We start from the raw sequence: 22372 nt of genomic DNA on the forward strand, positions 1-22372 counted from the left end.
TGCTGGCAGGGGCTGATGGGAATTGTAGTCCATAACATCTGGAGTGCCAAAGGTTCGCCACCACGGGACTAAATGCCCATATAATGCAGCACAATGTTTCACCCAGTGGCCAGCCAGAAGTTCCTGGGAGACCCACAGTCTGGTCATGAAGCAGGTTTCCCCCCTGTTTCCTGGGTATGCTGCCCCAAGATGTGGAGCCTCCACTCAGCTTTCATAAATGAAACAGAAAGGATTCCTTGAGAGCAGAAAGGTTGAAAAGCACTGGGCCAAGCCCAGTGACTGTGCTAAGAAGAAAAACGTCCGAACATTATGAATTCCCAATTAAAGAAAAATATCTTTCAAACAGTGGTATTTGTGCCATAGGAATTGTGGTGGTGTTTCCCCACCTTTTATGTCCATAATTGGTGTGGACAAAATTCAGTTAGTTGTTTATACAAATAGACATTTTTCATACTTTAACACAAAGAGCCCCATTGCAAATGATTCACTAGAAGGTTTTTGTTTAATTTTTTCTTTTAACACCACACCGGGTCTGTCTTCTTTCAAGGTGTCAGGGTGGAAAGAAGCCCTTTTCTTTTGGAAATAGCTGCAGATCTCTCCCCGCTGCTCTCTCCCCATCTCTCCTTTTTTTCCCTTTTCTGGGTGTTTGTCAGATGTTTTGTTATTACCTCTGAATCAGCCCAAGTTGAACCGGGCAAAGGGGGGGGGGGGTACAGGAGGTGTTTTGGTTTGCTTCATTTCTGAGATGGTGCAGGCGTTGGCACACGAGGCACAGAAGCCGGCAGGAAGGAACAAAGCGCTCTCGGCCAGCACGATGGCATTGTCGGATTCCACTGGAATTTTACTCAATATGGCAAATTCACCCTCTTTACTCGGGGGTGGGGGCTGAGAAGTGAGTTTCAGCATTCCGCTTTTGTTGTACAGGACGCAGATGGGTTTAAAATAAAGCAAACAACAGACCTGAAGCAGGGAGAAAGGACATTGCATCCCTGTGACCAGACACAAAGGACAGTTTCCTTATTGTGCAAGGGAAGAAGCCATAGCAGCTGGCTACTGTGGGCTTTCAGGCATTGGGGAGAAAGGTTGTCCTTGCAGAAATCACTTTTCTGCACAAACTGTGAATGCCCCCGCCTCCAAGGCCCTTGGTAGTTCCTCCATTGGCTGTGTTCGGATGTCCATGTTGGTTTGCCCAGTGGCACAGAGTGATCAGCTTCCGTGCTGCACTCAAACCCCAGCTCATGACCCGAGTTTGATCCCAAGGGAAGTTGGTTTCAGGTAGCTGGCTCAAGGTTGATTAGCAGTAAAATGTAGATGACTGGGGGTACCAGTGACAAACCACTCTGTAAATACAGCCTGCCTAGTAAATACCATAAAGTGGCATCATCACCCATGGGTCAGTAATGAGCTGGTGCTTGCACAGGGGGACTACCTTTACCTGGCTGCTAGCAGCCTGACTTGCCAACAGGTCCACTTTGAGCGGCCAACGCCATAATTGTAAGGCTCTTCCTGACCCTCCCACTTCAGATGTTTTCCTCTCAGTGACGCTTTTCTCCTGTGTCGAATAATAAATACACCCTCCGCACCCTGGCAGTGAAGTTTCAAAAGTGATGCCATTGTTCTTAGATGGACTCACAACATGTTCTCTCTTTCTATTTATCCCATTCTCTCTCCCCTCCTCCCCCAAATCTTATGCCAGGTGGGCTGTAACAAAGTTTATACCAGCACCTCTGATGTGATGACCCACGAAAACTTTCACAAGAAGAATACGCAGCTCATTAATGACGGATTCCAGCGGTTCCGGGCCACGGAAGACTGTGGCACTGTGGACTGTCAGTTCTATGGACAGAAGACCACCCACTTCCATTGCAGGTTGACCTATGCATCTCTCTCTCTCTCCTCCCCATCCAGGGAAAGAGTCCAAATTACTCCGTATATATTTTTCTTTGTATTTTGTGGGTGACGTTTACCTTGTTCTCTAAGAGTATGCTTTGGCAGGGACTTGGGGAGGAGGAAGAAAAGACAGAAGAGACTGGGAGACTCGCAAAATATGTGGGGGGGGGCTAGTAGCCATAGGAGAGGGCAAGAAAGCATGCAGTATGGCTCCACCCCTGACTTCAGGAAACCCTGCGCAATCCTGCTGTAGCTTCAGAGATTTCAGTAGCCCAAGGTCCACTGAAATACACGGAATAAAATGCACAACTGAATGTTTCAGTTCATAGGATTTTGGCATGCCTTTATTATTGGCTTGTTTTGACTGAATGACCCCACACTCAGTGTTGCCAGCAAGAATTTTACTGTGGGGGTGGGGGTGTTTGTACACTGGTTTCCAGCTCGCTGCCATTTTGCAGGAAAAGCAAGTAGCTTGTTGCCCTCTCTCTAAATTACTGTATTTCTCCCTCTAGGCGGCCTGGCTGCACGTTCACCTTCAAGAACAAGTGCGACATCGAGAAGCACAAGAGCTACCACATCAAAGATGACGCCTATGCCAAGGACGGCTTCAAGAAGTTCTACAAGTACGAGGAGTGCAAGTACGAGGGCTGCGTCTACAGCAAGGCCACCAACCACTTCCACTGCATCCGACCGGGCTGCGGTTTCACTTTCACCTCCACCAGCCAGATGACCTCGCACAAGCGCAAGCACGAGCGCCGGCACATCCGCAGCTCGGGGGTGCTCGGCCTCCCTGCCTCCCTCTTGGGGGCCAAGGATAATGAGCAGGAAGATTCCAGCAACGACGACCTCATTGACTTCTCAGCCATGAGCTCTAAGAACTCCAGCCTGAGTGCCTCCCCCACCAGTCAGCAGTCTTCCGTCTCTTTGATTGTTCCAGGGGCCCCCTCCACTGCGGCAGAACTGGCCCCCTCTCAGGCCTCCAGCAAACCCACCAATAGCATGCCATCGGCCTCTAAAATATCTAGTCTGCTGTCCCAAACCCTTCCTAGCAATATACCCTTGGCCTTGGCACTCTCCAACGCAGCGCTTCCTGGATCGGCAGGCTCCTATTTTCCCATCATCCCTAGCCGCGTTTCCACACCGCTGCCCACCAGCTCCGCTAGCTTAATAGCTGCCGGTCCGTCAAACACCAACTCAGCATCCTCTGCCAACTCCCCTTCCCAGGCCATCTCAGGTTCCAGCGAGGCAGCAGCCACCTCTCTTCCGACTCCAGGGGCATCCATAACGGAGAGGATCTCTGCCAGCAAAGGCTTGATCTCACCCATGATGGCCAGGTTGGCTGCAGCAGCACTTAAGCCCTCCGTGGCCGTGGAAGCAGGTGAGTTCCTTGCCTCTCCTTCAAGTTGAACAACGGCATTATCTCCCATTGAGGAAGCTCTGATTGGCAGGGAATTCGTTCAGCCTGCAGAGTGCAAGATTTGTGAATGGGGAAGGAGACTGGGTAGTGCTCCTCAGGGAGGCAGCTACTGGATACTGGGAACAGGAACAGCGCATTGTTTGAGGCTCCTGTGCAGAACAGAGTTGGGAGGGAGACATGTTGGTTCGAGGCAGTGGGGAGGAAAAGAACCTCCTGTTCTGTTGACTGCCTTCCAGATCAGCTGCCAAGATAGAAAGCAGGTTTGGTTTGGAAACACATGAAGTCTTTCCCAATCCTCTTCCATCCTTTTTCCCAACCCCAAAACCCAGCTCCAGAGTTCCACCTTGTTAATGATACATTCAGTAAGGAATGAAGGACCTGTGAGAACAAAGAGCAGAGACCTAGGGCAACACCAGTTATTTGGCATAGGATTGAACACACATTCACACAGCTGTTTTTAGTTCAACTTTGACGCAGCAAAGCCCATCAGGGCTGAATGCACCGGCAGGGTGAAACCGCGCCCCCAATTCCTTTCAGTCCACCGATGCTCTCAATCTACCATTCTTTTTGGAGGCTTTTGCAAGTTGCCGTTTGTGGGCATTTGATGAATATGCAACTAGTTAGCAATAGGTTGACGTGAAAAGGCCAAAAGATGAGCTATAAAATGTTGAGCAAGTAAGATCTCAAGGATAAAGTTGAGAATGGCCAAGAGGGTTATATCTAGCGGCCTCTCAGACCAGGTGTTATGCCTGTTTCCTCTGCTGAGTAGAACTGTATCAAATGACGCCCTGGCTCACCCCTTCTATTATTTCCACACACCAGCATGAATCCTGGCTCCTTGCCAGCTCCTTGTAAGCATCCATTTCAGTCCACGGCTTCATCTCTCGCCCGCTGCCATCCCGTTGTGGGTTCTCCCAGATTAGCTCCCCACTGAGTCTGCTGGGAACCGCCGCCTCAGTTGCTCTGGCTTTCTCGATCTGAGAAGCAGGCGGCTCTCTCCCCACTCCGTCACCTGGCAGCTTTGGGAAGCGACGCTGCAGCGACATGATGGTTTAGCAGCAAAATATGAAAGGCTGTCCTGCCAAGGCGGAGGGCTCCTTTCGTTGCCAGCTTCTATCCTGAATCCGGCATATGCAGCCAAGCTGCTGGGCCTCTCTCAGTGCTCTGTTGACACTGTGAGCATCCATGCATTCAGCGGAAGCAGTGAATTTCCCTCAGATTTACTTGTCTATCCTAGCAGTTGAGACCCTTGTTTTTCTTGCCAAGTTGCCGGCTCCCTTCTCCCACGGCGCTCCCAAGAGTTCAAGAGAGAGAGAGCCCAATAGATGGTTTGCATGCCCTTCACACATGGTGATCTGACTGGGGCACCTCAGCTGGCTACTTCTGCATCCTTAAAAACTCAGCGGGATGAAGGAAGTGGACCCAAAGCAGGGAAAAGAGAAACCTGCTGAAGTTTTCAAAAGACCTTTCCATTCTACCTTGATTGTTTTAAGGGGGTATTCTGAAAGGTCGTTGGAGGAATGGTTTCTCCTTTATTTTTTAATAAAATGCCACTTGCTGTCGGTGAAACAGTTCAGCATCAGCTGTAGTGCCTCCGGGTAAATTAATATTTTAGTCACTTGGGGATAGTGGATAAAAGCTCAGTGGACATGTTCTTGTCAGCAACTTTTCCTCTTCATCCTTTTCTCTCTGTTACATTATTTTCTGTTTTTTTTTAACTTTGGGAGGTACCCCCCCCCTTTGAGGTCATCTGTGGGGGGCGGGGAAGGCGGGTTGGGTGGGAATTTTCCAATATCAAAGTCAGGGCAAGCCCAAACTGCACCTCCCCACACCAATGGGAAGGGGGGGGACCAAAAGCACTTTCTTGTCCAGACAACATGATGGGCAAGAGGTCATGCAGTTTGAACCAATCTGATTGGTTGTCAGTTTCGATAGACCTGACACAGCAGATGTTCCTTTTGGGCATGCTCAGTGAGAAGGCAGGAGCGGTCGCCAAGGCAACGTCGAGATTGGGGAATGGAAAGGGGGCTTGACTAGCAGTCTAAAGCTGCCACATTGCCTCAGCATTAACAGAGTCTTTAATAAACGCTTAAGAGGCAGCCCCGCAAATTAGTTATGACAGTTTGTGCAGAGCTCCAGAGCTCCCCCTCGCTCCTTCCGCCCTTCTCCTTTAAAGGGCCCACAGCCTGGACAACTTTGACATAATTTTGCAATAATTATCACTTGAAGAATTTCCACGCTGGGGTGGACGTCAGAACCCATCACATCAAGCCGGTGATAAATGCTGACCAGCAATCCCAGACCTTTCCCTTCCATCCCCGACTGCCTTTTTTTTTTTTTTTTGGTTCTCAAAAACTTTTCCTATCCATTATTTGTTATTCTTGATGTCGGTTTACTTTTTCCCCCCACTCTGTGTATTTATCCACCTCCACCTGTGCCACTCTCTCCAACACAGGGAACGGGCAGCTGACCATCCCTGGCCGATTTAACCCCGCTCAGCTAAAACCAGAGACCACAGAAAGTCCACCGTCTTCATCCACCGTGACCCAGGATTCCTTGCAGGAGCACAGCCTGGACCTGAGCGTGAAGGATCATGGGTAAGAGAGAGGGAGCGAGAGAAAGAGGCGTTGTGTTGGTGCATTCAGATGGCAGCTGCACAGTCCCTGAAAAGCTCATTGTGTGGGTGTGGGGATGTGCGTGCATTAGGCCCATTGTTACAACCACCTGGATCCACTCAGGAATGGTAATGGAGGCTATAATTGTGGCATCAGAAGCTAGGTCCTCCCTCCAGGAAACAGGCACTGTTTGCTAAGCTTTTAATTGATCTCAGTGTCACACTCCTTCACCTGGACCCACCTCCTGCCTTGCTCTCCTACGTGAACAAAGCTGGCATCTTGGTTCAGCCAAACTCATCTCCTGGTCTCCTTGTCTGGAAGTTGGCTTGCATCCTGCTGATAGACAATGAGAAGGCTGGAAAGGTCTCCCAGTAAGCTTCCTCAACTGTTGGAAGATCCCCAGCATTCTTCATTCATTACTTTGGTGCATGGCTAACAGGAGGGGTGAGCAAGGGCTGAAATAGGAGGAGTTGTCTTGGCTGTTGGGTGAACCAAACAGGTCCACTAAAAGTCTTCCAACTGGATCTCCACTGAGTCTTCTCTATATTGGCTAGACCTCTTGGAGCAAAAGTCGGTTTCATGTTGTCCTTTTGTTGTCGCAGGTAGAATGGCCGGGGGGGTGGGGGTGGGGGCAGTTTGAAAGGAGAATTAATTGCAATCCCCCTATGCACATCTTAACGAAACCCTGTTGGTTTGTGTGTTCCAGTAATGAATCAAATGGCCACACAGTCTCGGCAAATTCATCTCTTTTATCCTCGCTTATGAATAAGGTAAGAGCCATCCATCAAAGGCCTTTCATTCCCCCCACCAAGAGAAATTAAAGCCGTGGTGGGGAGGTGGGGAGGGAGGGGGCGATGCATTTGTTTTTTAATGTTTTGCCTCTAATAAGATGAGTTTGTACCATTTAAATTTTGAGACCATTTTTCATCGGGTATAATTTCAGAGCCTCTGCTTATGAATTAATTTAATGAACTGGCTGAAGAAATATATCGCAGCCTCTGACATCCCCTGTTTTTTTCTTCTCTATCCCTTCAGAAGGAGGAGGGCCTCCAAAAGGGTTTGTTCTTCATTTCCAAACCTGACAACTCTATTTTTTCCCCTCAGATGTCTGACTCTTTTGTTTCCTGATATTAATTCTATTTATTTACCTACGTTTTAAAAAATGAGCTGGAATATTGTGCGTCTTTTATATGAAAACTGGAAGGAGGAAAAACACTCAAAAGTTTTGAGCCAAAGTCTTCTTTGCCAAGTTCATTGCTCTGATTCTTTCTGATGGTGTCGATTGTTTTTAAATAACATGCCCAGTGGAAACAAAGATTTTTGTCCTTTTAAACAATAAATGCAACTTTGGCTTCATCCGTTATGTCAGCGCATGTTTGAGTATGCTGCTGTATGTCAGGCTTGTGAGGCATTGATGCCTCCCTGGGGGGCTCAGCGCATGAAGTCCAACCAGGCCACGGCCCCCTCCAGAAAAGGCAAATTGACTTTGTCTGATGCTCTCCCCCTTCCTCCACCTCTCTCATCCCTTGTCAGTCCCACCAGGGTCTTTTGCTTTCCGCTGCATTTGGGTTTTAACTTTTTTTTTGTTTAGCACTTAATGGACAGCAGCATTTTTCTGCTGTCCATTTAAATCCATCATTGATTTTGGCCATTTGGGGATAGATTTTTCAGAAGTAGGAAAATTGAACTTAGTGGGTTGTATTTACCTGCTGTGTCAACCAGACTGACATCTCAGAGTACCCATGGAAAGCCCAAAGATCCATCCATCCATCCATCTGACCCTGAGCCCTGTTCAGACTTCCTTGGCTGCCCTGCTAGATCACCCCAAAGGTGCATTTCATCCAGAATCCTGTTTCCAGACTTGGCCAGCCAGGGAGCCCACAAACAGGCCACAAGCAATAGGTGTTCCAGTTTAACTCTGCTCTCCAGCACCACCACCGATGGGTTGGCACTCTCCTTCCCTAAAATGCAACATTTGTTTTCTTCTTCAGATGTCTCAGACTAATCCCAACCTCGGCAGCCTTCTTGGCTTGAAGGCAGAAGCTGACGGCAGCCAACCAGGGGCAGCAGGGGAGGCCTCGCAGTACCTGGGCAAGGCAGTCAAGGCCCTTGTCCAAGAGAAGCTCTCTGAGCCCTGGAAGATGTACTTGCGCAGGTGAGGGCAGGAGCAGACCTGCTTGGAAGGAGAGAGCATGCGTCTCACAACAGAGCTCCATGTCCCTGCGACTTGCTGTTTGCTCCTCAGGGTGCCAGCCAGCATCTCACTCCTGACTCCTGTTGTTCTGCTCATGTTCAAGTTATAGAAAACTGTTCTGGTTATAAAAAAAGCACATATTTCACACTGAGGTGGCCTGTTGCACATTCTGTCTTCCCTAAGTGGGTGGGCTACAGTGTGTCCAAGTTGTTTATCATTTTATTACCTGCATGCTCCTTCTGTGCTGTCATTTCTCTCTTCAGCTATTCCGAGCTCCTTTCAGACTACGATAATCTGTGGGTTTCATGGTCTGACTGTTCACTATTTCTCTTGAATTAGGAAATAATCCAAGCTGGGCACCCACTCCCAGTTCAATACCGGTGTTTAGATTGTTCATTTTTTCTCAGCTCTCGATAGGTCCATATGGTGTCCCTTGCATCCAAGCCCATTCAGACTACTCTGGGGAAAATATTTACTGAAATACTAAACCTCTTCTTCTACTCATTTTGTAATGCAATTTTTCAAAGTAACTCAAGGAACATACTGTAGAACTGTCTCTCTCACACACTCACTCACACACAGCAGAACCACGCTGTTTCTTACAGAGTCCTAAACAGAGTCAACACGCTTCTAAGCCCACAGACTTCAATGGACATGAAAGGCTGTAACTCTGTTTAGGACTGAACTGTCCGCCACTGGCATTTTGCTCTTGTTAATATTGAATTATGCTTTTTCGTTACTGATGATGAATACATATTATTGCTTGTTTCCGTGCCTTAAGGACCCCAAATTGGGCGCAAAGGTGGCATACAAGTGTTTTAAATAAATAAAAAGATAAAATGCTCTGTGACCTTCAGAATTGTTCTGGAAAAAATCAGGACTTTCAGGTCCTTGAAATCCCACCACAGTGGAGGCTAGAGATGGGTCTGCTCCCATCACACGACACCACATTTGACTATCTTTTCTTTTCAAATGGTATCCAAACAATGTATTATTCTTTGGAGCTAGCTTGGCTTTTCTTCTAGCATGAGATGCTGGCAGCGCTCTTAGAAAGCAATGTCAATATATTGAGAGACATTTTAAATCTTCACCATGCCCAATAGTGAACCGGCCTTGAACTATTTCAAGCCGTTTTGGTATGTTACCGTAATACTGATTTGAAACAGTTCGACCTTGCTTTTCTTGAAAATCAATTCAAAGCAGTAACAGGGAACATTCTACCTTTCCAAATATGATGAGACGGAATATATTAAGGAGGGCCTTTCTTTCTGCATAGCAACTTTCTCTTGCAAGATTATAAGTTATCTCACAAGTGAAACAGTTGTCCTCCTCCAGGATCCTCCAAAAAAAGAAAAAAAAGACACCTTCATCAGTGTTTTTCAATATGTAAATGTATTTAAATTCAATTGATTCATTAATCCTTTCAAAGTCAAGCAGTTAATTAAAACCCTCTAACCCGATGACATTCCTGGGGAATCATGTTCTGATTTCCTCCCATTCTCGTGGATCTCCTCCCTTTCTTGTATCGTACTGGTTTGATCAGTTATCTAGGCCATTGTTTTCTGGCACAAGCAAGCGTCTATCCTCGTCCTTTGGGGTCCAAAGGAGACCAAGGACTTTCTTTGCTCCACAGACTCACTAGCGGCTGTACAGCCCTGTGATGCTGGAATCATTCCCCCTGGTCTGCGCATCAGAAAAGGATCAGAGGTCACTGTTGTCTCGCAAATCACCGCCTCGCCCTCTAACGCTCCCCATTCTCTCCTTTGGGCAGGTTTGGTACAAAGGATTTCTGTGACGCACACTGCGACTTTCTCCACAAAGTGCATTTCCATTGTGTGGTGGAAGAATGCGGAGCCCTCTTCAGCACCTTGGATGGCGCCATAAAGCATGCCAAGTAAGTACATGGCAGGACCATGGATGCCAGCAGGGTCCTTTCTCTCTGGTGCTCTTCTTCAGCTGCAGCTACAAAGCAGGGATGGGCTGGTGTTAGCATAACCTCAGGCTGCTGTGGCTCAGGGCCCAATGTCACAGACCCCCCCCCCCCCGTTCACTACTCCTGCCACATGTCCACATGCATTTCACCCAGAGGCAACTCAGCTTAATGGTCACAGCAGCTGCACACAATGGGAAAGTGCATGAACATGTGGCTGTGATCACTGGAGGTGGGAGAGCTCATGAGAAAGGGAAGAGCGGTATGTAAGGGCCTCTGAAGGGGAGCCTCTGAAAACTGTCTGTCCAGGACTTCCCAAAATCTGGAGCAGAAACTGTTACTGAAACCCAAAGAGACTTTCTCCAGCCAGAGCTACGCAGACAAAGGCATCCGTTCCTCCAAACAGATCATCCCATGTTTTCTTTCTTGCTATATTATATATTTAAGAAACTGCTACCCTGTCTGTCCACACAAAATCCCAAGGGAAACATCTATGAGGGACAGTTCATGCCTCCTTGGATGAGTGGTCCACCTAGCTGAGAACTGTCTCCTCTGACTGGCAGTGGATCACCAGGAGCTCAGGCAGAGAGGGGTCTTTCCCAACACCTGATTCTTGAGCTCCTTCCAGCTAGAGGCCAGCGAGTGATACAAAGCAGGCCCTCTCTCACTGGTGCCTGACCTTCCCCCTGGCTTTAATTTTTTTAACAGGATAAAGCCAAACCATGAAAAACAGGTAAAACTGAAATCAGCAATAGTGAGTCCACACAGGCGCTCTCAGGCCCATGCAAGAGCCCACGTGTGTATGCAAGGGAATGGCAGACACATCTTCTGGCCCATCTAAAAGCAATGGACGTTATTACACAGCAGGCCTGTCAGACTACTGTGATCACTTGGGCAGCTTTCCCCAGGCCTATCTTGAAATCTCCTTGTGCACAAAAAGAAAATTTATGCTGGCTTGGCCTCGCTAATGATTTTTTACCCTTCACCACATTAGGAAACGGACCGTTATTTGGTGGGTCAGACCATTTGTCTGAGACAGTACAAGACAGCTTCAGATGTTCACCAGCTGAGAAAGCAACATGGCCCTAGCTTGGATCTCACCTCAACCTAGATTGCTTCTCCCAGCCTAGCTCCCCTCCCCCTAATTTGTAATATGGGAATAAAACAGGGTTGCGCTTATCCAAATGAGTTGTTCTTTGAGTGGTCTTCTGTGCAGGGGCATATGGGCATGCGCATGCACAGTCCAGCCTGTGCATACACAGTTCTATGTGTGCTTGCACAAGCCACAAAGATGAACATTTAGCTGTAATCTGATGCATGCTAAGAGCTTTGAATTCTTGCAATGGATTTATTTATACAGTGCCTTAGAAGAAAATCCCAAGTCAGTGTGCTCTATGGGCTCTAAATGCTGGTGTTATTGTCTCCCATTTTTGGTTTGGGTCTTGCTGTCCTTGCCTGACCTTTTGCTGGGCAGCCACAAATCCTCCTCTTAGAATTTTAGGTTTGTTTTGGTACATTTAGAAAGGAAATAAAATGAAGATGTGCACAGACAAGCCTTATGCATGCCAGTGACTCTATTTAAATGGGGGCAGGGAAGCAGCACTAATTATAGATGTCTCAGGGAAGCAGTTCTTGGGATTATGAAAGGTGTCCTAAAGCAAAGAATAAAGTCCCTCAATCACAAATGCAGAGGAGCCGGCCTCCTTCACAAAATCTGCCTGCAATTTCTTTAATTTAAAAAGACCTGATAGTAAGGAAGGAGGGGTGAATAGTGCAAAGAATATGTTGGTGCAAGACTGTTGTCCAAATAAAAACAAAGCACGTCACAATAAAGCTGGCATCTGATTAATGAGGTACTAGTGGGGCAGCAATCATCAGGAGGAGGCTTGCGGTTAGGTGTGAGCCATGCAAGACAGCCATGCTACTCTTTTCTCTTACTACAGTTTCCACTTCCGAACAGAGGGCGGAGCTGTGAAAGTCAACTCTGAGTTGTCCTTTCCATCTGCTGTGGAGACCAAGACCTCCTTAGCCCCCTTGTCGCCATCCACTTCCGCCACAATGGCAAATACCTCTGCCCTGGACGTGGCCCCTCCAAATGCGGCTTCCGTGCCCTCCGCTTCCACACTCCTTGCTTGGAAACAGCTGGCTTCCACCATGTCTCAGATCCCAGCGTCAGTGCCTAACCTGGCAACGTCACCCTTGGCGACCACTTCCCTTGAGAATGCCAAGCCTCAGGTCAAGCCCGGATTCCTCCAGTTCCAGGAGAAGTGAGTGGCTCTGGTTTGTTGTCTGGAAGAGGCCATCTGTTTTAACGCAGAGTCCATCTTCTCCAAAACTGGTCCCATGTAGTAGTTCTTCCCTCCCGTTATTATAGCAATTTATCCCACCTGCTGAGCAGCAAGTTTTTATTTTACATTATTTTTAATATGACTTGCCAAGTAACCCCATCTTGGGAAAAGCATCCTTTCTGCCCTCTCACACGAAGAGAGAGTATCTGAGTCAACAGCTAATGCTTGTATCATTCAGAGATTTGATCAACCTACCAAAACTAATGAATAATGGATCAACTGATCGTTATATAATCAGGTGATACCTCTTAAGGAAACAACAAAGCTCTATTTTAGTGGGCATTTGCTACCCAAAGATCTTTGGCAAATCCATGAAGTTTCTCTCTCTTTCCTAATTTTAAAGGAACCCCAAACAAATTTAGGTTGTGGTGGGAGACAGGCTGAGAGCATGGCTCTCAAGGGACATGTGTCTCCCAAAGGATAACTGTGGCCTTTGAAATTAGCAGGATGACAAGAGAGACTCATTCTGTCAACATTTCTTTCCCAGTGACCCTTGTCTGGCAACAGATTGCAAGTATGCCAACAAATTCCACTTCCATTGTCTCTTTGGGAATTGCAAATACGTGTGCAAAACCTCTGGGAAAGCGGAGTCCCACTGCTTGGACCACATCAACCCCAACAACAACCTGGTGAATGTGCGAGACCAGTTTGCTTATTACTCCCTGCAGTGTCTCTGTCCAAACCAGGTAAGAGCAGAATGGAGCAGTGAGATGCTGTAGGTTGGGGGAACAGGTGAAAGGGGAGACTCCTTCCAGAGGATATTTTAACCCACTGGGACACAACATAACCCTGCATTTGTAGGAAGTCTTTCTGAGCATGTCACACGGGGGTCTCAGGGATTTACCCTTTAAGGCAAAGCAAAAGAAAAAACCTCGTTTCCTCCAGTTGAAGGGGAAAAGGTGGGATGGCTGCAGGCAGAGTCTCCTTGTGGCTGGTCCACCTGCAACCAATCTGTGGACAGGGCAGAAATGAGATCTGCTTTCAAAATGGCAGAGCTAAGCATGCCTTTTCTCCCCCACGCACACTTCAGCCTTTTAAGAGTTTCTCCCCCTCACCCAATTAACCGGAGCCACAGCTCAGCTGAGAAGGGGTAAGGAGGAATACTGGGCCATGGAGAGGAGCAGCAAGATTGCGACTGGGTTGCCCTTTTTGTGCCAGTGCGGCAGAAGGGCGAGGGCAGAGCCAGCAGCGCGAGACCAGGGTATGCAGGGCCCATCCTTACCTACCCCCACCACACAAGGTCTTTCCCAACATTACCCCTTGAGATCAACCAGAGATGTCAGGGACTGGGGCTGCACAGCTGCCAGATAGGCTCCCTAAAGGCTTGAGTGAGGCATGCATGTCACTAGACGGCATAGATGGGTAATTGGGTTTGAAACAGTCAAAGCTTTCGAAGGAAGGAAGTGGGTTGCCCTTCACTGACCTGTCTTGTGGGTCACCGCTTTCCCCTTGCAGCACTGTGAATTCCGAATGCGGGGGCATTACCACTGCCTTCGTCCCGGCTGCTTTTTTGTGACCAACATCACCACCAAGCTGCCCTGGCATGTGAAGAAGCACGAGAAGGCCGAGCGGAGAGCAGCCAACGGCTTCAAGTACTTCACAAAGCGTGAGGAGTGTGGCAGGCTAGGTAAGCCTCCCTTCCCATCCCTTCTTCTTGGGTAACTTGGCATGCCAGGCTGAAGGCAGGACCAGCCTTTGGAGGATCAGCTTCTGGGGTGGGGATGGGGGCTAACACCAGAGACCCTTCCTTTCTCAAAATCTACAGGTTAAATCATTATTCACAGAGATACAGCAGCAATCATACGGGTAGTACTAGTACTCGGGCAGATTCCCCAGAGCACAATGTGTGAAGAACACACCAGAATGCTTTGATGGAGCTTCTCTGTATAGTCTCATCTCAACCAAAAATCCAGCTCGCTTCTCTGTTGAAACTTTCTGTAAGGCAAACAATCTGCCTTGGAAAAACTCCATTAACCAATTTGAATGGTTCCATCTGCCTGGTGAGTTCTGCCCCCAAGTCGCCAGAGCTCAAGTGAGGAAGACATGGAGAATCATGGATACAAGTTTGCTGCATTACCATGACAGGGCAGGGCTGAATGTATATCCATGATCTGGAGTCGAGCAGAATCAGGGAAGTCAAACCTCTGCTACCCTGATCATTGGATATTTACGCGTGAGAACCAATCCAGAAATCTTCAAGCCATTTTCCCCCCTCCTGATTCCCTTGAGGGGCAGGCCTTTGATATGCAGTGCCATGCTTGAATGGCAGAAGCCGATATTTCCCACTTGGAGGGAGGGGATCCTCTCATTCTCCAGGTTGCCCCACCTTTCTCCTGGCACCCATTGCCGCTTCTATGCTGGAGGCCAATACTACGTTGCCTCTTCTAATGCCAGCAGCCCAGCCGAACATCAGCACATCAAAGCACCTGATAGATGGCAGAGAGCAGAGGTGTGTGGTTGGCAGCACTATTCATCAGACATCTTTGCAGTGCCAAAGCAATTACGAAATCATAACCCACCCCACCCCAAATGCCTCCAGCAGTTAATGGCAAACAAAACGAGTCTGCTCTGGCCAAACCCACACACAGTGCCTCGGTCTCTTAGCCCCTCTCTGAAAGCACAGAGCAGATCCGGCCTGTCAGGAGGTCCCATGGACTTAGCTGAGGAATTGCAATGGAAAGGAATCTGCACAGGCCCCCAGATTGCACAATCACAGCTGCAGTTTTTGCAAAATTTTAGAAGCCAGCCTGATTGGGAACACACAGAAAGAAGAGAAGGCAACTTCTAATCCTATGAGCACCAACCAGCATGGTGTAGTGGTTAGAGTTGGACTAGGATAACTGAGTTCGAATCTTCACTCTGCTATGGAAGTGTGTTTTGAGCCAGTCACACTCTCAGCCTAACCTACCTCACAGGGTTGTTGGGAGAATAAAACTGAGAAGGTTGCAAGTGGTTTTGTGTCCCCATTGCCAAGAAAAGCAAGGTATAAAGAAAATAATAAACACACACTTGTGAATGGACCTACCAAGTACTTTTTATCAGTAAACATTAACATAAGGACTTAGATTTCTGTTGGGTTCAACATATGGAAACAGAGTTTAAAAAACAAACTCACTCCCACCCCCACCTCCCACACCACTCGGGCTTAACTCAGTCTCCCCTCAGAGCTGCACTTTTCTCTGTTGGCGAAATAAAGAATCAACCTGTTAATCTCAGGTGTCAGAATGAAGCGTGGCTTCAAGGGACTTTTAGCCCTGGGGGAGAGGGTTTAAAAACCTGAGTTTAATCTGGACTGGGCCCCTATGACAACGATCAACTTATGAAATAAGGAGAAGTAGATAGTGGCATTGTGCTTCTGCAAAATCAAGCTGGCAAGAAGACTGGGGTGGGTTATTTTGGCCCCCTTTAACCATGAGGACTGGAAGATGGAACTTGATGTGGAGTGTGATAAGCAGCCAAAAGTGTGAGAAAAGGGAACATGATAAAAGAGAGCTTCTGCACCAATGTTCAGAATTAACTGGATGAAGATATAACATGAATGAAGGCCAGGTAGGAGGAGGGGGCAGTAGCAGGAAGGAGGCTGGAAAAACATGAAAGGGAGAGGTGCTGAAAATGGGAGGACCAGTGGTGAGAAGCCAGCTGCTGCCTGCTGTCCTTGCTTCTGGTAGGCCAAGAACTAGAAGCACCCCAGAAAGCCCAACCGCATGCAGGATGTCAGCCCAGTTCAAACAGGTGGATTGATGCTTTTAAAAAAAATTATATGCTTGCTTTGGACGAACAGTTTTTGTCCACAGCAAGCATTCAGGTCATTTCTTCAGGCAGCAAAGGCTTCTGAGCCAAACTGAGAGTTAATAAAAGGAAAGATTACCATCCATCCGAGCTAGTTTGGATCCCCTCTGATGTTGGGAGGTGGGGGCAAAATAGCACCTGCTTTCATCCATTAATCAGATCTATTCCTCTTGCCCCTTTGAAACATATTCGCTCCATATTGTTATGGTTCCTGAAGACCCAAGAACAAGGGTAGATACCGTTTATGTTCCTAGATTGTTTCCCTCCACCCCCACCTGCAACCTATTCTGTTTGTGGAGGATAAAAATAGCGAATATGCACAAAAAAGCAAGACATGCTCACACACAAAACCACCCAATATTTGAAAGGGTGTGAGGAGGTGACAGAAGTCTTCTGTTTTTACTTCATAAAGAATTTATGTCGGAGTGGCAGCTAGCCGCCTGAGGTAACCTGGGCAACGGGAAACACCGTAAGACCACCCCCTACCTGGTTCTTGGCTTACGACTGACCGTCAAGAGGCTGGGAGGCGGCCGTTGTTTGCTCAACTGGTGATATTTGGGGATAGATGAGGCCAGACAAAGGCAGCCTACAAGACGTGACACTCGGCTGCCCCGGCAACGGGCAAGCCTTCACCTGCCTTTTGCCGATCAAGTTTCAATCCCGCCAGCACTGTTTGTTCTTCTTCCTGAAAGATGAACAGAATGGCAGCGGGACGGGGAGGGCAGATGAGGTGGGGCTGCGGGGGAGGAAGGTTTCCTTCGGGGGGGCAGAATAATATCTAAACAAATACAAACTTGGCAGAGGAAATAAAACTGCATTTTGTCCTTAAAAAACAACAGAGTGTTCTATTCACAAGCTGGTTTTTGGCAAGGACAGGAATTTTTATTGGGGGTGGGGGTACATTCTTGGGCATATTGAAAAGTTAGCTCACAACACTCCTGAATTTATGGGCATTATTTTGTTCAGTGGTGTTGACTGTTAATATTACCCTTCTAACGCACAAATTTATCCATGGTTTGTGTGTTGTCCATCCTCCCGTCATGCTTCCGTTGCATGGGGAAACAGTAAAAAACAGTTGTTTATAATTCTGTGTTTATAGTGCTGTGTTTATTGATCCTATGTTTATTGATGTTTTGTTGCTTGAAGTTATGGCTACTGATGTTTGCTGTTGTTGTTCATTGCCCTGAGCCCTTTGTGGCATCCCCCAAATCTCCAATATGTGGCATCCCCCAAAACACCAAAGATGGAGAAGCCACAATAATAGTTTTGCCATATGTATTTCAAGCCATCCTCTTGCTGATCTTTATGACGTCTGATAAGAGAGGCTGCATTGCAGGTAGTGAGGAAGGGCTGAGGCAGAAACACAGGGACTTGTCTAAGCCCACCTTGTGAGCTTGTAACTGGAGTGAAATTGGGAGCTTCCTGGCTTAATGTTTCTCTCTTATTAGCAACCACACTGGACAACCTTTTTTATTTTTTTTAAAAAGGTAATTCCTTCCTCCCTTTTGCCTTTTCATGTTGCTACAAATGGAGGGAGACCCTCAGCAACTATGAGGAGAGAGGTTTGTTCCAGGAACAAATCAACTGACACCCACAATGTGGATGGCCCAAAAAGAAATGCAAGTGTCAGATCGCTGTCCAAGCCTCCTCCTCCGGCAGCAGCTATATAGAAAAGCACATAGTGCTCTTTGTGTCTCTGTGGATCCCACCATATTCCCATGTGGCAGGCCAACATGTATTTGAGTCTTACAGCTCATAAGCAGAGGCTGAGTCATTAGCCCAAGGCCATCCCGATCCAAAAAATGACATCTTCTCACACTCAACAACTGGGTCTTGTTTGCTTAAGTTGACAAACCTCCTTTGGCTGAGGCTTCTGTGTTTACCACTTGTAGTAAGATGCGGTCAGTGCTGAGCTTCCTTCCAGCCGGGTCTTCCCTGTAGCTTGTGTGATCTCCCTGTCTGTTAGGAGGTTATACAGGCATCCCCGAAAATTCTTACCCATTCTTCTTGGTATGAGACAGGTTCTCCAAAGTTTCCAAAGCAGGAAGAGTTCACAAAGTTTTCTTAAGTTTCTCTGGTTTTAAAAACTCGTATTATTCCTCATTTACGGCTCTTTTGTACCTGTAAATACAGTCACTGGATGAGGGGAGGAGAGCCAACAGGGTTTGTCCTCAACTTAAGTAAACCAGTGAAACACTCTGGTCTGTAATGATTGTTTCAGCAATTTTAAATAAGCTGTGTATTCTGCCCTTTACAAAGAAGAATCCTTCCTTTCCCTCTAACGTCAGGAAGCAATTAATAAAGGTGGTTTGGGGATATGCAAAAACCAGCAGTTTTTCCAGAATTGCCCCAGCCTTTGCAGAAATCAGTGCTTGGAGCTCACTTGTTACCAGCAACCCCAACTGCGCTAGACAATGCTAAAGTGCTTTGCATTCTCCCTCTCCAGGTTGCAAGTACAACCAAGTGAACAGCCATTTCCATTGCATTCGTGAAGGCTGCCAATTCTCTTTCCTACTGAAGCATCAGATGACGTCCCATGCTAGGAAACATATGAGGAGGATGCTGGGGAAGAACTTTGACCGTGTTCCCACTCAGGTAACTGATCCTGGTCCAGCCATATAAATGTCCTGGTGGGGGGGGCCCGGGGGGGGGCAGGTCTGTAACGTAACATGTCATTTTGAGTGTACATGATATAATGGTCCATATCAGAACAGCTGATGCACTTTAAAAGGATGTGGATGGGTGCGCAGGCTGAGCCACCCAGATTTCCGTATGAAGCACTGTATGGAAAATGTTACCTCAGAATTTAAGATCGATGTGAATGTTCCAGGAAGAGATTCTCAAGCGTGATGCAAAATTCCAGTAAGCTCTTCATTTGCAGATCACTCTTATAAAATCCACAGAGGTTCTCAGTCCTCACACGATATGGAAACACACTTCTAAAACCATTTCTGTTAGAGCAATAAATCCATGTCAGCCCCCGCATTGTGTCAGAGTGTGTATGTGTGTGCGTGCATTTAGTCCTAAACGGCAGAAGTTTGGGTGGCAGATCCCCAGAGTTTGGGTGGCAGATCCCCAGAGTCTTCTCTTACTATAACAGGACATACTGGGCATCTACTGGGCCAGCAAAGTCAATAGAACCCATGGACACACACACATGTGCATCTTTATCCACACAGAGTAGGGCCAGTGCCAAAATTCAAACTGTCTGCTGCTAAATTCAGCAAGTTCAACACAGCCTGATGTTGGTGCCAAGATTAACGCTCCCAGGCTCTGACGGCATCAGTATTGACACAGCAGGATTCCCGCTGCCAAGATTAACACTCGCAGAGTCCAAAGCCAGGTGGTTTTCATGATGCCAGCCTTGGTACCTTAGCCAACAAAACCCAGCCATCCCTTAGGAGCAGTCCCAGGCCAAGTGAAGCAGGTGCAAACAGATGTCCACTTGGACCTGGCATCCATGCTATGGTGCAGAAGTCATTCCCACTGCGCCCCAATCCCCTATATCGATTTTCTTGCTTCAGGTTATTGGACACACTCCAAGGAATGCAAACCTCCCTCAAGTCAGTAACATGGCACCTAGCCTAGCATCGTCAAGGACTCCTGCTTCCTTTCAGGGACCCCAAAGCGTGATGGATGCAGAAACGGACGAGTACATTGACTACACAGGATGCAGCCCCGGCGGCATTTCCTCTGAATCGTCCAACATGGACCGTAGCTGCTCCAGCACTCCAGTGGGCAACGAAAGCACTTCGGCAGGTAAGTGGCCCAGTGGGGCAGCCGGGTGATTGGAGGTTCTTTGCTTCTGAGAGGCTGAAATCACAATGCTTTCCACTGAAAACTGGGCCAAGCTCCTCTCCAGCCATTCTGGATCTCCTCTGTCATTTATACAGAGCAAGTGCTGTCTGTACTATCTAAGAAGCACTGCTGAAATGGTCCTGGCCCTTTTCCCCCACTGCATATGAAAACTCAAAATGGAATTTACTTGTCTGTAAGGTATGAACTACAGATACCAAAGTGCTGAGACTAAGAGGTGTTCAGAACAGCAGCATTTGCTTCTCAGAGTTGAATTACTTCTTATGTTTTCTTTTTGGAAGACTGTTTCATGCCATCAATAAGATCTTATGAATTCTTTGGCACAGCTTGCCACGACCAGAAGACCAGTAGTCTGGCCAGGGTAGCCACATGGTCCCACGAGGTATTTGATTAACGTGTAATGTGGCCTAATAATGTTCCGGGGAGGATGATGGCAGTTTTTAAAAATAAGAATCCCTCCTAGTCCAGTTACAGTTGACAACAGTTGTTTGTAACCAATTTGATAAGCCCGAGGGACATACGCAGCCAAAATGTTGACGTTCTAGTTAACGTCTCCTGCCTTATGCTAGACAGGGAGAGTTGATGGGAAAGATAGGAACTGAGACCTGATCCGAGTAAGCTCAGATAAACAGCCCCTCCCACAGCCCTCTCTTCAGCAGTACCTTCCAAGGATGACCTAGCTTGACCGCAGCTACCAACAACATGAGGATAAGATGACAGTCATCCCTCATACAAGAGTCATGTCTGCCCTCAATGCAGAAGGCCCTGTGCCCCCCCCTCACTCCTTCCTTATTTTCTCTGGTAACGCTCACTTCGCTGGCACTGCTGTACATCACGCACCCTCCATCTTCTTCTGTGTTATGGTTCTGTTGCGTATGTGTGAACGTGCTCTCCATTTTCATTGTATCGCTTACACTCTTGGGTTCTCATTTTGGTTCTGTTTTTGTTTTTCTGTTCCCCTTTTTATTTTGTTTTGGGTTCTTTTTTTCCTGCTATTTTTTCTTTCCACATTTCTCCAGGCTGCCTGGCTGCTCCTCTTCCTGCTGCTGCCGCTGCTGGCGATGACGTTAGCCACAATGCACCACCACCACCACCTCTGCCTCCATCTTTCTCACAAGCCCTGCTCAGGTCTCCCCTCCCTTCCCTCCCCTACCTCTTCTCTCCATCTTGCGTCTCATACTCTCTGCTAAGTGCCACTCTGGGATCCAGCAGGGGCATTGTCATGCCTGCCACCAGCTCGACAGGGTTCTCACCCATCATGGCCACTCCAGCTCCAGTCAAAAGCGATGTCCCTCTAGTTCAGGATGCGGCAGGTAAACCGTTCTACGCTTTCTCTCGCAGTTGACTCCCCCCACCCCATTCACCCTGTCTCCATCTTCCCACTGCAGAATTTCCAACATGTACCGAAAATACTAGATGGCTTTTAAAAAGTAGAGGATAGATTTTAACAGAAGACAGATGTCAGTTTAGATTATGCTAGGAAATGAGTTTCCAGAAAAGTAGATTCATGTAATTAGATTATTTACATATAAGTAAGTGGTGAACAAAATGTCTGAATACACCCTAGCATGTCAGGGCACACCGGAGTTAAAATGGTTTGCTATAATGGGGGATATAGGGCAGAAAAGTTAGCAAAATGACCAGTTTCTTTAAAATGTAAGCTGGAAACACTAGCCTAGCCAGGACAAAATCTGCCTGGGAATCTCAAAGGGATCTTCAGCCCTTCATAAAGCAGTTTTTATGTGGCCTGTTAAAATCAAGATGCTACATTTCTCGGGAGGGGCTGTGGTCCAGCAGAAGAGCCTCTGCTTTGCATGTCCCCGGCATCTCTGGTTAAAAGGGCCAGGTGATATGGAGAATCTCTACCCGAGACCCTGGAAGTTGCTGCCAGTCAGAGTAGACCACAGGTGTCAAATTCGTGGCCCTCCAGATGTTATGGACTACAGTTCCCATCATCCCCTGCCAACATGATGCTGGCAAGGGATGATGGGAACTGTAGTCCATAACATCTGGAGGGCCACGAACTTGACACCTATGGAGTAGACAGTGCCGACCTAGACTGGACCAATGGTTTACTTCTACCGAAGGCAGCTTCATGTGTTCATTTGACTGAGATCCAAACTCTTTTCAAGAGTACTAGTTTGTTTGAGACATAAGCGGTCAGCTTGACTTACACTGTCTGCACCTGGATAAATATGTTGTCTGCTTCAAAGTGCTTCTTCTGGTGTGCCCCATAATGGTCTTGGACTGGGGTGGAGATGGGATTAATGCAGGATGACATTCTGAGTGGGTATAAATCAGAGGTACTTGGGATGTGTGTTAATCTGGCTTCAAAAGTACATATGTGGGCACAGAATGAAGAAATACCTTGTC

The 22372-nt window shown here is 47.5% G+C and overlaps 1 protein-coding gene across 7 annotated transcripts in view; it reads left to right on the plus strand.

Annotated features, from left to right (window-relative positions):
* CASZ1 (castor zinc finger 1) overlaps positions 1–22372 on the plus strand; it is a 205378-nt gene that overhangs the window by 176231 nt on the left and 6775 nt on the right. For 4 of the 7 annotated variants that reach the window (XM_048518932.1, XM_048518931.1, XM_048518935.1 and 1 more), the window contains 12 exons: positions 1697–1869; positions 2403–3268; positions 5763–5904; positions 6629–6692; positions 7914–8077; positions 9888–10010; positions 11990–12313; positions 12882–13080; positions 13850–14021; positions 18630–18778; positions 19708–19942; positions 21019–21312. In XM_048518932.1, coding sequence (XP_048374889.1) covers positions 1697–1869; positions 2403–3268; positions 5763–5904; positions 6629–6692; positions 7914–8077; positions 9888–10010; positions 11990–12313; positions 12882–13080; positions 13850–14021; positions 18630–18778; positions 19708–19942; positions 21019–21312 — 2905 coding nt within the window. The remainder of the gene's footprint in view (positions 1–1696; positions 1870–2402; positions 3269–5762; positions 5905–6628; positions 6693–7913; positions 8078–9887; positions 10011–11989; positions 12314–12881; positions 13081–13849; positions 14022–18629; positions 18779–19707; positions 19943–21018; positions 21313–22372) is intronic. The other 3 variants (XM_048518934.1, XM_048518937.1, XM_048518938.1) reach the window with 3 other exon arrangements.

This window comes from Sphaerodactylus townsendi, linkage group LG16, assembly GCF_021028975.2.
Source record: "Sphaerodactylus townsendi isolate TG3544 linkage group LG16, MPM_Stown_v2.3, whole genome shotgun sequence".
Lineage (NCBI taxonomy): Eukaryota > Metazoa > Chordata > Lepidosauria > Squamata > Sphaerodactylidae > Sphaerodactylus > Sphaerodactylus townsendi.